The sequence below is a fragment of the Oculina patagonica genome, chromosome 11, assembly GCF_052425735.1.
Source record: "Oculina patagonica isolate OP01 chromosome 11, crgOcupat, whole genome shotgun sequence".
In the NCBI taxonomy this organism is placed as follows: Eukaryota; Metazoa; Cnidaria; class Anthozoa; order Scleractinia; family Oculinidae; genus Oculina; species Oculina patagonica.
In genome coordinates this window covers 2129167-2146343 of record NC_135768.1, presented here as the reverse complement: position 1 = coordinate 2146343, position 17177 = coordinate 2129167, and the positions used below count along the sequence as shown (strand labels likewise).

At 40.6% G+C, this 17177-nt stretch overlaps 2 protein-coding genes and 1 pseudogene across 3 annotated transcripts; 1 reads left to right on the top strand and 2 right to left on the bottom strand.

The window, feature by feature from the left end:
• The first annotated feature begins 2362 nt into the window (after positions 1–2362).
• LOC144629444 (uncharacterized) lies at positions 2363–7730 on the top strand (annotated as a pseudogene). Its single transcript, XR_013566373.1, has 6 exons — positions 2363–2478; positions 3113–3242; positions 3820–3972; positions 5984–6094; positions 6777–6941; positions 7381–7730. The product of XR_013566373.1 is annotated as an uncharacterized LOC144629444 (transcript).
• A 631-nt stretch (positions 7731–8361) lies between these two features.
• Positions 8362–10263, bottom strand: LOC144629842 (cytochrome P450 27C1-like). The gene has a single exon (XM_078488059.1). The coding sequence runs from the start codon at positions 10163–10165 to the stop codon at positions 8534–8536; it is 1632 nt and encodes a 543-aa protein (XP_078344185.1). The 5' UTR covers positions 10166–10263; the 3' UTR covers positions 8362–8533.
• A 1913-nt stretch (positions 10264–12176) lies between these two features.
• On the bottom strand, positions 12177–14909 carry LOC144630151 (cytochrome P450 27C1-like). Its single transcript, XM_078488442.1, has one exon. The coding sequence runs from the start codon at positions 14817–14819 to the stop codon at positions 13167–13169; it is 1653 nt and encodes a 550-aa protein (XP_078344568.1). The 5' UTR covers positions 14820–14909; the 3' UTR covers positions 12177–13166.
• Between the last annotated feature and the right edge of the window lie 2268 nt (positions 14910–17177).

Here is a 17177-nt window from a genome sequence, read left to right as displayed (position 1 = left end):
GTTTATGAGGCAAATGAAAACATACCGATAGTTCGATACTTGAAATAAAATTGGTAAATAAATACCTTTGAGTTTTTGCTTCTCTCCGGATCATTCTTGTCCCCAGAGCCGCTTGTTCCTCTTAACCAAAATCATGAGCGCTTTTCATTTGTATGGAAAAACCGGTTGTTTTAGTGGAAAATCAAATGGAACCGACCTTTTTTACTGGAAAGTTTTCAAAAAAAAGGAAAACCTTCAGACGTATTCGTCTTTTTCCGTTTTCCCGGCATGACCGGAAATTTACTATTTCATTTGCTACAACCAGATCGTTCGTTCGCAGAGCAAGGTCAGCAACTGAACCTAAGAACGCTAAAATTTACCCGTTGAATTGATTCAAATTTATCCAAAATTTCTGTCGAGTGTAGATAGAGGACGTTTCTTCTCAAAAAGCGAGGGTTTTCATCTTGAACTTTCTTCAAGGCTTCATGAAGAAGGAAGATAAAGTAGAGAAGTTTCACCCTCGATCACCATATTTTTTTTACCTAGGCTCTTTGCAATTATATCAAAACGGGAATTTCCAAAAGGAACAGCTTCTTTCCGCTCCGTTTACGTGATGGGAAGATTTGCAATGTTCCATTTGTCGAAAAATTCTCACCGAAAATTCCATGTAAATGGAAAGCGCCTTATGTGTCATCAGAGCCACCTGTTTCTCGCGCACAGGCTCGGCTGGCTAAGAGGGACAAGCGGCTCTGGGAACGAGAACGTCTCCTAATATAATATTTCTGACTCAAAAACTTTCAAAAAGAATTAACTTTCCGAAAGTTTATATTGGAGCACTTCGCATCCTGAACACGAATCAAAGTGAGCTGATAGTAAAAATCTCAGAGTGAAACTACAATGTTGCCTTTGAATCGTTCCAAATTAGCTGACCAACCGAAATAGACAGCGCTTCGTTATACCAATTAGGTTGTCACAGAGGACAGGACGAAACCTGCTAAAACGTGCTAATAGTCGTTTTAAATTTGCGGTCCCCCAACCAACAAAACAACCGAATACCACTGGAGTTTTTTTTAGTAATGTTTTCGTTTTGAACGTTAATTAGACTTCCTACACACCGGAAACAGTTAGCTAAATGGTACACACCTAATCGAAGAAATGTTGACCCTGTGAAAAGCATTAGCCATGAAGGATAAGACAGAATGGCAGTCTAGGTAGACAGCATTGGCAAGCTGAGTATTATTCCATTTATTGGTAATCACGATGTTTTCTTCTTTTGGAGCCTTAAGAGCTTGATTTTTGCGACCTGACGTATCACCATGTTTATTCTGCCACAGACGGGGATTAATATTTTACGATATCCTAACCAATTTTTTTTTTCTTTAGTAGCAAAATATCACATGTTTGTCATGTTTTCCTTCACCAAGTTAACAGGATAACAGCTTTAGATTACTGGCGCGCATTCAATTGAGGAAAATTGCCAAAGTATCCTTTAGATCACACCGTAGCGGTTAGTCAGCCGGCACGAGAGCAGAATCTTAATTTCTTACCCACTGTTCTCTAAGAGGTGGAATTTTGGAAGGTAGACATTGTGTCGTGCAGGTGTAATGAATCTTTGTAGCAAAAGCAACAATTAAAACAAGAACTTCCAATGTTTATGATTGATCAAAGGAGCGCTTTGACCAAAGTTTTTTAACAAACGGATTTTTTCTTCATTTATCACTGTTTAGTCACAAATATGCTGGTAAACGTTGGTTCAACTAAACAAACAAGGTATTACAGAAACAATAAAGACAGAAAGCGGTTACTGCCTGAGGGGGGACTTCCATATGAAATGGGTGGTGATGCTCATCGGAAATTTTGAAAAGAACCCTTAAAAGAGACCAATCTGGGCGTGGCGCACGGTTTTTTTTTTACCTCTAAAAGATACCAGAATACTAACAATAAAATTTCTATTTGTATATTTCTTTGTGTGCTACCCTTCAACAAGACCTTGACGGTTAAAAATATTGGTGTTTTGCCCACCCTAAATGAGACCAAAATCCGAAATTTCACCCCTAAGCGAGACGACGAGAACCCCCGCCCCTTTCAGAGATAAATTAATTTCTTTCATTTAGTCAGCAAAATATCACATGATTTCATTCACCTAGTAAACAGGATAAAAGCTTTAGATTACTGGCGCGCATTCTAGAGTTCCGATACAGTTATGAGAAATTACCAAAGTATTTTTTTTTGATCACACCGCTGTGAATAGTCAGCCGACATGAGGGCAGAATCTTCCCTACCGACTGTGCTTTGAGAGGAAGAATTTTGGAAGGTAGACATAGTGTCGCAGGTGTAATGAATCTTTGTACCAGATTAATCAATTGACTTGTTGAAAAAACAGGATGGTATTAATTAGGCCGTTCTGATAACGTCGATATAAATATTCCCACAACATCGTGCTTTGACACAAGTGTTCTGTTTGCTGAGTGAACAAGTCTTTCAAGTCTCTTAGAGCAGGTAAGTGTCAGTTTCATTGTAGTCAGTTATATTTAGTGATTCTGCAGGTTCTGGAACTTTTATCGGCCATCGAGCTCCAAAAATTAAGTTTCCTTAGCTTTTCAGGTTAAAAGAGACACTGTCAGGAAGATTTTAATGCTTTTCGGGTAAAAAGTACTAGAATTGGCGAATAGGTCTTCTTGCACTAAATGCATCTAGTGCATCAAGATGGAGATATAAAGCAAATTGTTGTTGAAGGAAGAAGGGAGCCATAATAATTTTTGGGTGTTTTTCCAGTCAGCCACAAAGACAAAACTTAAAAAAATCAGCCTTATATTTTCAAGTTGAAATCTTAATTTCCTAATTGCATCACAATAATATCACTTCTTTATCGCTTCAGGAGACTTGCATGGTGATTTTTAACAAAATTGGACCACTATTCGTAGTTTCCATATGTCTTTAGACTCTTGAAGTTTTTGAAGTGAAACTGGTGACAGCGTCCCTTTAAGCTTTGTTTTTTTTAAGCATTTTTAGCTTCATTTCTTAAAGGTTTTCCAATGTAGAACTTTATATTGCTATTCTAGATGAACTAATCATGTTTTTTTCATTTTGATTGACTACGTTCGCATTTCTGTTTTGTATTGTTTTTAAATAGACAGACTCAATCTTCCCACTCCCAAATGGCGTACGTTTTTCTCGTCATCTTTGTCTTGCTAAGTTCTGCATCTGGTAACAAGGCCAGTCATAAAAGCGATGAACCAAGGAAAGATTCTTCATCTAAAGAGGTGTTTATCTGGGTCACGGTTAGACTTGCCACAAGTTAACCTTATGAGTGGACCTGGGACTTTGTCATGGCTGAGTGAAGTTTATTTTATCAGTTTTGCGAACAAAATACTCGCTATGATCCTAATGTTTGCATAGGAATTACTTCTATGGATCTTAATGACAAAACCATAGCTGCATTGAAACCAAATTTGTCTTCCGGGGGTTAAAATTTAAAGTTACAACCAAACAAGATTAACTTTAAAAACTGCTCAGCCCAACTGAGAATATGTCAAAAACTCATATGGCAATCCGTTTCAATCTTCGTCACTTTAGCCATCCGTACCTTCTTTTATATTTGCTGTGCTATTGAAATTTCCCTTCACTGTTTAAAAAGGGTTATATTTATATTTCACTGAACTTGATGGTCATTTTCACATGCCTACATTTGGCTAAAATCTGTGACATTGTCCCTTCTAGCGCGGGAAGCGATTTCTTTACTGAGACATGAGATGGATAAATTGCCTTAAAATTTAGAACGTTCTTGTATAAACATTGCAGTACCCGAGCGGATTTTAAAATAAATTGTCTTTTTTATAGAACAAGGTCGTGGATTTCACCGTCCACATCCGCGAGGCTGGGCAAGAATTCAACGAGAAGATTGAGGTTGACCCAGAAAAGCAAACAGAATTGTTTGAAGTTCCCGCTCATCCTGGAGTGGACCGAAGTGATACCTTACATGATTTCAAACAAGTAAGTGATTCAATTCAATTTTCTCCATTTTTTCAGGGTGGTCTTTTCATTCGACGGATTTTTCTATGAAAAAATCTTTAGAAATTTTCCATTCGTTCGCTCGTTTTCCAGTCAGTTAGTCATTCGGTCATGTGGTCATTCAGTCTTTCATACACTCAGCCAGTCAGTCTGTCAATCAGTCAGTTAGTCAGTCAGTCAGTCAGTCGGTCAGTCAAACATCCAGTCATTCAGTCATTCATTCATTCAGGCCGTCAGTCAGTCAGTCTTTTACCTCAAATATTATTTAACAACTAGTGGTAACCACAGGTTAGAAAGTGCGGGCCTCGATGCAGTTAAGAGAAGGTACTGGGAGGGAAGTGTTTTTTGTTAGTTTGGAAGGTCGAGTAACGCGTCACGCTAAAGTCACGAATGTTTTTATCGTTTCCTATTACCGCGAACCAATCAGAGTTGTTTTTTTGATTGACAGTTTTGCGAAGTGTAGTCAAACACGCGGTGTGAATTGAGATGTGATTTTCCTCCGTCGGCAAACTCGCTTTGTTGTCAGTGTTATAAGGAATTTTTTCGAGAATAACCGTTGTTGGAATCATTCGCTTTGCCGTAGTTTATCTGTGATACAATCACAGTAGATCTTCTCAAAAGCAACACCTATAAAACAACGTCTGCAAAACGTAATGTCTGCAAGACAGAAGCCTCGATCTAATGTGACAAACTGTTGATTTTTCGCATTCTTATCGCTCTTGGAGACAAGATTTTTCTCTTCCGGTGTTACGACAAACTGTCGTGATTGACCCATTTTTTGCATTCCGATCGTTCTTAGTGGAAGAACAAAATTTTCAACTTCCGGTTTGCAGATAGCCAGCCTAGCATTCTCGTCCCCAGAGGCCGCGATCCTTCTGGTCAGCACCCGGGATCGATCCCGGGTGCTGACCAGAAGGATCGCGGCCTCTGGGGACGAGAATGCCAGCCTAGCCTTTATAAACGTGGCGCGCACGCGTAATACGCAATCCGCTGGTCACTGTCAAGATGAGGTTGCGGGCCTCTCTTGGGCCCGCAATTATCCTGCGAAATCGCGCGGAATATCTTCTGATAGTTAGCCAAACGAGGCCGTAATAATAATAATAATAATTACGAATTTGTTGTGCGCAAATTCCATACGTAAATGTTCAAATGCGCATGACAAAAAAAAACTAAAATTCTTAAAAACTACGTTATAGGTTAAAAATTACAAGCGTTAAAGTACAATTTTTACCTAACTACAATCTAAAATTCTAAGAAATTACAATTCTATTCGGATTTTAATAAAAACGCTTTAGAAATCAAATATGTTTTAAGTTTGCCTTTAAAATCGGTAACAGTGTTCACAGATCTGATGGCTAAAGGAAGAGCGTTCCAAAGTTTTGGGGCAGCATATGTAAAGGAGCAATCACCCAGTGTTGCCTTGGATAACGGCTTTGGATAACTAAGGAGAAGGCTGTCATTAGAGCTTCTAAGGTCATACCGTGAAGTTGATTTGATACTAATTAATTAATCTATATAGGTAGGTGCCAAACCCAATAAGAGCCTGAAGGGCTCCGTAGGCCGAGTTGGCTAAAATCAGACGATATTCCGCAAGATTGAGCAGGATAATTGTTTTATTATTCAACAAATTGTCAACGAAACACATTTTGCAGATAGAAAAACTGTATTTATGCAGCGCTTTACAAGATTTCGGACGAATCTTTGCAACCTACGTATATCGCAGGATATCTGTTATGTACTCAGTGACAGATGGGCAGCGCGCGCATGTGTTGAATAATAAGGAGTAAAATAGTGAAGAAATTATTCAACATGACACGAGCGTGAGACAAAGAAAAAATCTGAGTCCCCGACGGGAATCGAACCCATGGCCTCCCAGATACCGGTTGGGCGCTCTAACCAACTGAGCTACGATTGACTCGTTGTGAGCTGGGCCATTTAAGGAGTAAAATATCTGCCGCTCTTATACGCAATTTGTTTATACTTACTACCACAGAATTTGACCATGCTGCGATTCCCAGACAGTAAAATGTGCTACATTTTCCCTCTGATGAAGAAACAATCGACACCTGGTAAACTGATGAGAGATCTTCAGAAGGCCAAGCAGGTGAGAACACGAAATCTTTTTCATTACGAATCTGTTAAAAAAATTTCCCTCTCTCGTAAAGCATAAATTAAGCGGCGCAAGAGTTGCTCAAGGCGATAGCCGAGATCAACTCTAGCTTCTCGAGTGCTCTCCAAACTTCATGTGTCCAAACTTCATGTCATAAGTGCGCCTTAACTCGATAGTGAACAGCTTAGAGAATGAACCAATTATTTTATAACATTGCCGGTGGAATTGTACAACAATATTCTGGCGAAGTGCTTTGCTCACGTCACCAGCGTGCACCATTGGATTATGGCCAAGGTGCACGCTTACGTATACTTAATTTGATTACGCGGTCCTGCTAGCTTTTTTGTAAACTCTGTTAGGAAGTCCCACAGAGGATTCATAACATGTCAAACAAATTCATAGATATGAATTTGTTCAAAATCTTTACCTTATTTCAGAACGCACGAGAAAATAACTTCGCGCAAGAAGATGTGACACGCGAGCGCGAGAAGAAAATTTAGTCAGTATAGACAAAGCCCGGGCTTAATCTCGTGTTCGCGCGTCGCGTTTCCTCTTGTGGAATTGATTTTCTCGCGAGCTTGCCTGCTTTCCCGCTCGACTGATCTTGCGAAATCTGAGGGACTGCTAGTAGTCTTTGCAATTGTAAGTTCACACCAATTTATTTTACGCTCATTAGATGGTTATTACAGAGACCAGGCGGGTGGATACTGCGTGGATTATTGACGGTGAAGTGACTGATCGTTCTGTACTCAGTGATTAGCAGATTTTTGTGCACAGTATCCGATATACCACGTGAGAGAAGCGCAGGAGACTCTGAAAGTGACAGGGATTCAAACAGAAGGTGAGACGATAGAGCTTACAATCTTCACTTTTTTTAACATCCCTACTCTAACCTGGAATCTTCACACCGGTTCGGAAAAGTAGTCTTTGATAAGATCAAAGGGAAAAGCCGCCTTTATAAATTCATGTTATAAATTAGCGACAATCCGAACTAGCGATAAAATTAATAGGGTTGTTAGTAAATTCCCAAAGGAAAGAACGTCTTCGAAGTATACGTAGCTAGCGTTCTCAAAAGAAATTCGACTCTGGATGACGATAATTTAACGCTTTCGCTACCCGAATGGCGGTATAACGACCCGGACCCCTAAAGATGCGATCCTCCAAAAGTAACGAAAGGTTCAGTGCTAAATTCGAACGTTACGAAGGTAGCCCTTTTCTGAGCGTCGTACACGGTATTTTCTTATTGTAGATATGCTTGACCTCCTTTGGTTCTTTTGCAGAGAGAGCAAATCGAGTGCGGAGGCAGATTGGGAGTGGTCTTAACGGTACAGCACTGTGCCAAGGGGGAATGGACCTCGATGCAGCCTACCAAATATTTCCCGAGCCTAAATTGCACTGCGAGACAAATCTGAGCTGTTCCAAGTCCCCTAAATGTGAAACCCGGCACGGGCGCCAGCGTATACCATTCAGTTTATATCGTCGGTCAGTTTGTTTAAATGAGCACTTCACTAGACTGATCACAGTGTGCTGCAAATATATTTGCAACAACATTGCAAACAGCCCTTCCAACTCCAACAACAGAACAGCAGAGGTCTCGGAATGGGCTCGAAGGATGATATTAGGTTTTTAAAGGTGGGAAAAGGAGTTCTCGCTAGTCGAGATTTGACGTAATAAAAACACTTAAAATGATAGGTGTTTTTTCTTGTTTTTCTTCCTCGCAAGATTTGATCTCGCTATATAGCCATACGCCGTGATTTAATTATCATGCATAAAACGAACATTAAGTTTTCAATTAGCATGGAATTGTGATTCGTGGCTGTCTCTGCCTTGAAACATCATAAACTTATAAGTGTTTTATTTTACATGAGTATCCTTAAGCCGAATTATCTTGGTCGGAGCTGTAACTCGTTTGTAAGTGGGCTTTTTTATATCAAAGTTTTATATGTACGTTTTTCTTGTTTTCTCTGAATAAAGAATGTTTAGCAAAACGTGAAGACAGCTGCTGTTGTTTGATTGTTATGAAAATCGTTTGCGCTGCGTGATCAACTATAAAGAGGCCAAAAAGCAAATTGCTCAAGTTTTTATATTTTTTTGTTTCCCGTTACGATTCAATTTAGCACCCTCGTTCCAGTAAGCGCCTCCCTCCCTTGATTGAACGCCCCCTAGTTAAAGACCTTTTTGCAATAAGCGTTACCAATCCAATAAGCATCTTTATTCCAGTAAACGCCCCCCCCCCCCGAGTGTTTTTAAAGGCCTTTAGTACATGTAAACTGGCAACCTCTACTTCCTCCCCCATCTTTAGTGCTACCTTAGAGATTAACGAAAGAGGGACTATCGTTACTTTAATCCGTTTTACTTTACTTCAATTAGTAAGCTTCATTTTTTATTGATTCTGCTTAGTGTAACTTGTCAGTGAGTCGATAACTTCTAAGGTTACTGTCTGTCTATAAACTTTGCTCTTACAGCTCTGTCAGGAATGGTAACCCCTCGAACAAAGGGCTCAACATTCTCTGCATCATGAGGATAAGAAATCTCAAACTGCTGCACGATTCTGGCCAATAAAAGATGAAGCTCCAATTCGGCGATTCGACGGCCAAGACACATTCGGGTTCCAAACCCAAAAGGAATAGAAGAGAAAGCTTCTGCGGCTTCAGTTAAAATTACTTCTTTCTTTCGTAACCATCGTTCTGGTTTAAATGCTTCGGCATCTTCGAACACTTTCTCATCTCTTCCCATGATATGAGAAAGAAACTCAACTTGAGCAGTTCCACCAGGAATGAGGTATCCACTTAAAATTAAATCTTCCACCGGCTGTCGAGGGATAACACAAAGAACAGGGTAGAGTCGCAGTGTTTCTCGTAGCCAAGCTTTCAGGTAAGGCATTCGCGCGATTGTTGTGGAGGTCGCTAATGTTGTGTCTCTCAGGACTGATAATACTTCCTGTCGCAGGATCTCTTGTTTGTTAGGATTTTTCGCCATCATGTACAACATCCACTGCATCGTGTTGGAAGTTGTGTCAACTCCAGCAAACAGAACATCAATCACGCTTGCGAGCAGGTCATCTTTGGTCAATTTTCCACTTGACAGGAGAAACTCGAAGAAGCCTGCTTTGTCGCCTTCAGCAGGCTCTGATGGATTGCGTGACTGGCTTTTTGGTTGCTGTTCGAGTTCATTAATTCTTCTCTCGATAAACAGTTCAGCGTATTCGTACATTGTGTCCAAACTAGACAAAAATGTTTTAAACTGTTTAGTCTCGTAGATTTTGTAGAACCAGATCGGTAACAACCCTACCCCGACTATATTGTGGAGAAAATCTCCCACTGCTTTTATGAAGATTTCGGCTTCTTTGTTTACTTCCGGCTCCAGACAACCAAATCTTTTATCAAACAACATCTCTGCGACAGACTCGAACGACCATTTAAAGAGCTCTTTGTCGAGATCGCAAACTTCGTTTTCTTTCTCTGAACCGTCAGGCTCTCGAACGGTTTGCAATCTGTAAATAAAATCCGTTATAATTTCGTTAAAACCGGAAGCGTAGTCAGCGACCTCTTTGGGTCGAAGCATCCGTTTGCTTATCACACTTCGATGCTTGTACCACTCTGGGCCATCTGCAAAGAAAACCCCAGGAATCTTTTGTCGTTTCTCGCGGTAATAGTCGAGAATGGGGAATTGAAGTCGTTGAGGATATTTTGGCTCGGCTCGCAGTACTTTCGCTACATCTGCTGGATCTGTTAAAGAAACAATCGTAACACCAGGAACCTGTTGTAGGAATATTCTGCCATATTTTTTGACGTGTTCTGCATGCAAACGCAGTATTCGCTTTCCTAGCGGCTCGCCTTTTGTTCCAGTGAAGAATTTCCATGCTGTCCCTATAACTGGAAGGTTGAGAGGACCTGGCAGATCTGATATCGTCTTGATAGGCTCTTTTGCAGTGTCATTGTTTACGTTGGACGACAATGTGCTCAGTGAAAGAGTTCTTGGCCTGTGTCCTCTCTTTAAAAAGGCAGTTCGACTAGTACAAGCCAGGATAGAATGAGCAGTCTTCCTTCTTATAACAAAAGCCATCTTGAGAACTTCAGCGGCAAGCGATTAGAAGAAATTCCCCCATTTCGGTGGTCATTTTGGAATGATGACATTCGATTTGTGATGTTGAATTTTGACAGTAAAAACGCGCCATACTCGATATCCCTTGAACATGTCGAAAAACGCCATCTTGCTCAGATTCTGAGCCCACGGGCTCCATGGTCAGCGGATGGTCGATCGTTTGATGGAGGTAGGTACTTCATGTATGGAAACTTTCGAAAAATTTAATCGTTTCTTCATGTTCCTTGGTGTGATAACCAAATTTGACCGACAAGCTAGAACTTAATCTATGAAGACTTATATTGTATACAGAAACATAATCAAACAGAAAAAGTGATTTGCAAACTTGGTCATAAACCGCTACATGGGGGACTGATCTGTCGGTCTGTCGGGGCGGGTGTGTGCCGAGTGTGTGGGAGAGGGGGAGGGGGGAGGGAGAAAACTTATTACCTTAATATTTGTTTCGTAATCCGGCATATTTAACAAATTGACATGAGTTTTTATGCGTCTGTTTTTTTATTGATGATAAATTGCGTCATAACATTGTCAAAGTGTTGTAGATCTACAGAGGGGGGAGGGACAGGAGGGTAAATCTCCCGCCTCCCTACTTTTTTGTGCCAATTTCTCCCTCCTCCCTACGTTTTGCGCCAATTTCTCCCTCCTTCCTATTTTTTGCCAAAATTTCTCCCGCCTCCCTACTTTTTTGTGCCAACTTCTCCCTCCTACCTACGTTTTGCGCCAATTTCTCCCTCTTCCCTATTTTTTGCCAAAATTTCTCCCTCCTCCCTAATTTTTTTGGCCATTTCTCCCTCCTCCCTATTCTGTACCTCCCCCCTCTTTACAACAAACTTTGACAATGTTATGACGAAATGAATCATCGATAACAGGACAGACGCATAAAAAACTGATGTCAATTTGTTTTTTACAATAACAAAAAGCCAAAACTGATTTTAAAACGAAGGAAAGAAATCTACGGGGAAGATGTCCCTCAGGAGTTTTATGACAATGACCAACAAATCGAACATAATTAACAAAAAAAAAATTTTAACAATCTTTATTGTAAGAGATCTTAGCGCTTTTTATCTTTTTTATCATTGTAATAATTTATCTATTTTTAGCTTAGCTTTTTAATGTTTTTATGTACTAGTTTTAATGTTTTTATTTACACACGACCCCACAAGCTATGTAGCTTTTTTATCCCATTGTGTATAAATAAAGGTTTTGATTGATTGATTGATTGATTGAAGATGCGATTGCCGTACGGCCGCAGAATCTAAATTTTGTCGCTGTAATTTGGAAAATCACACAAAATTAAAAGTTTGGTAAGAATACCGCCAGAAATACACAAGAAAATTCGAATTGTTCACTGAACCTTTAATCCACTGAAAAGTGTTCACAAAATAATCCGCTAAAATGTGGTTCAGCTTTCTAATTTCATTGACAGCACACATTCCCGCTCACCGGCACTAGCGACGGAGTTGGTGTAATTTCGTAATCAGTGCGGTATACATGTGGCAAAATAAAATGATTGTTGCTGCCTGAGAGCTGGTTTGTTTTCCCGCAACTGCTTGCGAATCCGTCAATCAGATCTTGTAGTTTTCACTGGTTCATTAGCGACGGATTCATAAGCGGAATCGGAAGAAAGGGTAAACATTCGGATTCTTCCGACTCCGATTCTGTCGAGGTTATGACTCCGATTATCGATTTTCACTATATGGCGGGCCCTTTTTTTGATAAAATTAAAATTGTTACCTCGTAACGTTATTTTGTACGGTACAGGTTTACCGACGTACGTTTCACAGCATGCTGCCTTTATAGGAAGGGTGGGCTAACTGACATGTTGAAAATTACAGTTCGTCAGTTAAAATTAAAGAGACAGCTTGAAATGTGCATTTGAGGGTGTGTTTCTAGACAGTGGGCATTTCGTTCAACCACAGGTAACCAAAGCGTGCTATGAGAGTTTGTATGGATGTACTAAGAAGGCTTGTATGGATTTGAAATAAAGTTGAGAAAAATATTTTTTTTTTACCGTTGAAAAGTTATAATGAAACTTTAAACCTTACCTGGTGTCACGTTTTTGTATTTCTAGTGCTTTAGAAAGTCGTACGCGCGATTTTCGTCTTAACCGTCTGTTGCGCAATATAAGTTTATTGAGATTATACTTTACAGATTTCAGTTTGAAAAACTTAATGCGATCAAAAACTCACCGTGATAACTGAACTACTCACTGCAAAACTTCATTGTTCGCAACAGTGTGGAAGTTCGTATAACTAAAGCTACATACGTTCCGATCTGGTTTACGTTGTTACCTAGGCTAGTACAGCAATACCGGCAACATTTCCTTTCAACTTGTTTCGCAACATTGTTGCGTTGCAAGTTTTAAGGTGTTGTTGCGACTTGCGAGTATTACCTCTTATGATGCAGTTTGCGGCAACATGTTGCGCTCATTTCTACTAACACGGGATCGGAGGTAATACGCGTTAACATTTACAACTAGCAATGCACCAATGTTGGAAGACAAGCTGCAAGAAAATTTTGCCCGATTTACTGGGCCTTTTACTAGTAGGGCCTGTTTACACGATTCCGAAATGAATTTCATTCCGGAATCATGTAAACAGGCCCTTAGTCTTCATTACTGTTCTCTTCATGGAAAAAGTGATTTGTTTCAGAATTTACGAAGCATTCAAGTTGGTCGTTCGTAATTCGTGTCATTCCTTGTTTTTGTTAGCTTATAATCGCCGTTTCTGGTGTTTTCCTACCTTTAAGGTTAACTTCAATATGAAACTAGTTTTATAATATACATAACAAAAGTAACCCGCGCTGACTTCAGCGCGCGCACCAGCGCTTTCGGGTTTTTACCAAAATAAAAAACTGTTTTTAAAAAAAAGAAAATTGTTATACAAGATTTCGTGTTATTACGCAAAAAAAAACTGTTCAAAAAAAGAAGGAAATTGTGATATAAGACTTTCTATAGGTCTCTTGGCTACCACAGTTGGTCAGTCGATAACTTGTCTGTAAATTGTCTGTCTACAAACTTTGCTCTTATAGCTCTGTCAGGAATGGTAACTCCTCGCATAAAGGGCTCTACACTCTCCGCATCAGGTGGATAAGAAATCTCAAACTGCTGCACGATTCTGGCCAATAAAAGATGAAGCTCCAATTCGGCAATTCGACGACCAAGACACATTCGGGTTCCAAACCCAAAAGGAATAGAAGAGAAAGCTTCTGCGGCTTCGGTTAAAATGACGTCTTTGTTTCGTAGCCATCGTTCTGGTTTAAACGCTTCGGCATCTTGGAACACTTTCTCATCTCTTCCCATGGCAGAAGTAAGAAATTCGATTTGAGTCGTTCCTCCCGGAATGAGGTATCCACTTAAAATCAAATCTTCGGCCGGCCTTCGGGGAATAGCGCTAAGGACAGGGTAGAGTCGCAGCGTTTCCTTTAGCCAAGCTTTCAGGTAAGGCATTTGCGCGATTGTTGTGGGGGTCGCTAATGTTGTTTCTCCCAGGACTGATAATACTTCCTGTCGCAGGATCTCTTGTTTGTCAGGATTTTTCGCCATCATGTACAACATCCACTGCATCGTGTTGGAAGTTGTGTCAACCCCAGCAAACAGAACATCAATCACGCTTGCGAGCAGGTCATCTTTGGTCAACTTTCCACTTGACAGGAGAAACTCGAAGAAGCCTGCTTTGCAGCCTTTAGCAAGCTCTGATGGATTGCGTGACTGGCTTTCAAGCTCATTAATTCTTCTCTCGATAAACAATTCGGCATATTCGTACATTGTGTCAAAACTAGAGAAAAACGCTTTAAACTGCTTAGTCTCGTAGATCTTGTAGAACCAGTTCGGCAAAAATCCTACTCCGATTGCATTGTGCAAAAAATCTCCCACTGCTTTTATGAAGGTTTCGGCTTCTTTGTTTACTTCCGGTTCCAGACAACCAAATCTTTTGTCAAACAGCATCTCTGCGACAGACTCGAACGACCACTTGAAGAGCTCTTTGTCGAGATCGCAAACTTCGTTTTCTTTTTCTGAACCTCTAGGTTCTCGAACGGTTCGCAATCTGTCAATAAAATCCGTTACAATTTCGTTGAAACCGGAAGCGTAGTCAGCGACCTCTTTGGGTCGAAGCATCCGTTTACTAAGCACACTTCGATGCTTGTACCACTCTGGGCCATCTGCAAAGAAAACACCAGGAATCTTCTGTCGTTTCTCGCGGTAATAGTCGAGAATGGGGAACTGAAGTCGTTGAGGATATTTTGGCTCGGCTCGCAGTACTTTCGCCACATCTGCGGGATCTGCTAAAGATACAATCTCAATACCCGGCATCTGCTTACGGAATATTTTGCCATAATTTTTTACATCTTCTATAAGCATGGGTAGAAATCGCTTTCCAAGCGGCTCGCCTTTCGTCCCAATAAAGAGTGTCCAAACTGTCCCTATAACTGGAAGGCTGACAGGACCTGGCAGATCTGATATCGTCTTGATAGGCTCTTTTGCAGTGTCATTATTTACATCGGACGACAATGTGCTCAATGGAAGAGTAGTTGACCAGTGTACTTTCTTTAAAGGAGCAGTTCGACTGGAACCAGCGAAAATAGAATGAGCCACCTTTCTTCTTGTAACGTAAGCCATCTTTAGAGCTTCAACAACCAGAAGAAATCACCTTTTTGCGATCCTTTTTGCTACTTCCATCCGCCATCCACATCCATCGATTCAGTTACGTAAGCGTTACTCGGAGTTAAAGGTAGTCAGCGGTGACAAAATTGCAATTTCACTTCTTCGTGTATGAAGACTTCAATTGTATACCCGATACATACCGAAAGATCTTGGTTTTGGGTGGTTTTATAACTGGGAGAAATTAAACCCAGGAGGCGATAAGTGGCATAAAAAATGAGCTAACAAGAAACGGCAGCTTTGATGAACGATAATTTGTAAGAGAGCCAGCCAAGTCCGTAGGTGTAGTCGGCTAAAGGGAGTCTGGGCTCCATTCGTGAGCGGTGACGTCACTGAAGAGCGCTAGCCGGGCTTTGCGGTTTGCGCAGCAGAACGCCTCATTAGACTTGGCTGTAAAGAAAGCCACTGTGAGCAAAACGTTGTGATCCGCGATCTGCTTGCAAACTTGTTCATTGTCTAGTGCAGTGTTTCGTGCGATGTTTGTAACTAATGGAAAAGCTGAATAGGTGACCGGAGGGCTCATATCTGAGGGATGGGGGAGGGCTTATAAGTCCCCCCTGGGGATTTATAAGCGGGAACGCTTTACGATACAGTACTACACGTACACCCATATCCTAATTTGTGTTAGATGACGATTACTATGGAGTTATAAGAATTACAGATTTAAGGCCAATATTTCAACAAGTAGAACTTGGGCTACCTTATTACCTGAAATTTTCGCGACACTTTAATTTCGCGAATTTCGCGATTCCAAAAAAGTCGCGAAATTAAAGTGACGCGAACAATTAGTGTCGCGAACATAACATGACGCGAAAATTAAGTGACTCACATTATGTCAATAGTTAAGAAAGAATAGTTTTAGTACCACTAAAGGAAGGAATTTTTAATGTTAATGGCTGCTGTGGTAAATTTACTTTAGAACAAAATAACTCACGTACAAGCTTGACCTACTTGTAGACATTGTGAGAACTGCTTTGTTGTTGCTATTGTCGAGATTTAGTCCTGGCCTTGCGTTTTTGTTAATTTTGACGTTATTGTTCCTTTGATAAAACTTTGTTATTTAATTCATGAACAAGTTAAATAACATTATCAAGGGAATGTAAATTGTGTCTTACTCAAAAACGCGAAATTAAAGTGATTCAACTTAAAACTTTTTCGCCAAATCGCAAAATTTAAGTGTCGCGAAATATGCGCACCTCAAAATCGCGAAATTAACGTGTCGCGAAAATTTCATGTAATAAGGTAGATCCGCTAAACTGATAAATCAGGGCCTCTTTACATGAGAGTTTTCGTCCTGGGATGACTTTCGTCCCAGGATGAATTCATCTCGGTGTCTGATCATTTTCTTGTTGCTGTTTACATGATTACATGATTTCCTCCCGAGATGAGTTCATCCCGGGATGAAACACCGGGATGGAATGTCATCCCGGGATGAAACGTGACGAAAAACCCCATGTAAACAGTCCTTCCCGGGATGAAATGTAATGTGATGTAAGCACGGGCGAGATGAATTCAACTCGGGCGGGACGACTTATCCCGGGATGAACACGCTCATGTAAAATGATTTTTTTTTTTCATCCCGGGACGAAATTCATCTCGGCTCTCATGTAGAGGCCCTCAGTTTGTCCAGGAGCATTTGTTTGAAAAACAGCGCATGTGCATGTGTACCCCGAGCCTGAGGACGTTGGGGAGAATTTAAAAGTTTATGGGCGTTCGAAAGAATTGTTTCGAACTTTGTCAGGTGATTGTCTAAATAACAGGCGTTCATTTTCTTTTTCGCCTATAAAACAAAGCCAACAAAATTCATGCATGGGTCATAACAACCGTGTTTACAGAGCCTCAGGGAAACGACTTCAGGAGCAACACAGGGCGATAAAGTTCTTAATTCCTTGCCTCCCATGCTTTTTCTTTTGGCTAGTCACGCAATCTTTCCTCCCCGACGCGTGACGAGCCAAAAGAACGTCTACGTAGAAGGCTAGCGTTGATGCAGACCATTCAGTTCGGTCAGTTTTGAGCATTAGCCATTATTCACAGCATCAAAACTCACTGGGAGTAAAAGCGTTTGTTAAAGAAGGGAGCAATAAAGTACCATTTTAGTGGAAAGATCATATGATCACATAAAACAACCGAAAGAAAAGTTGTTCGTAAAATTAAACCCTACATTATAACATAGCAACTACAGACGACGACGAACTTTCTTTCTTCAGTGCTAAGGATGCCACTAGGGAAAACACAGCTCAACCCAAAAATTATAAGAGATACTTTATGGCGAAAAATTGCAGAGGACATAGTCTCGAAGCAAATCAACAACCTCGA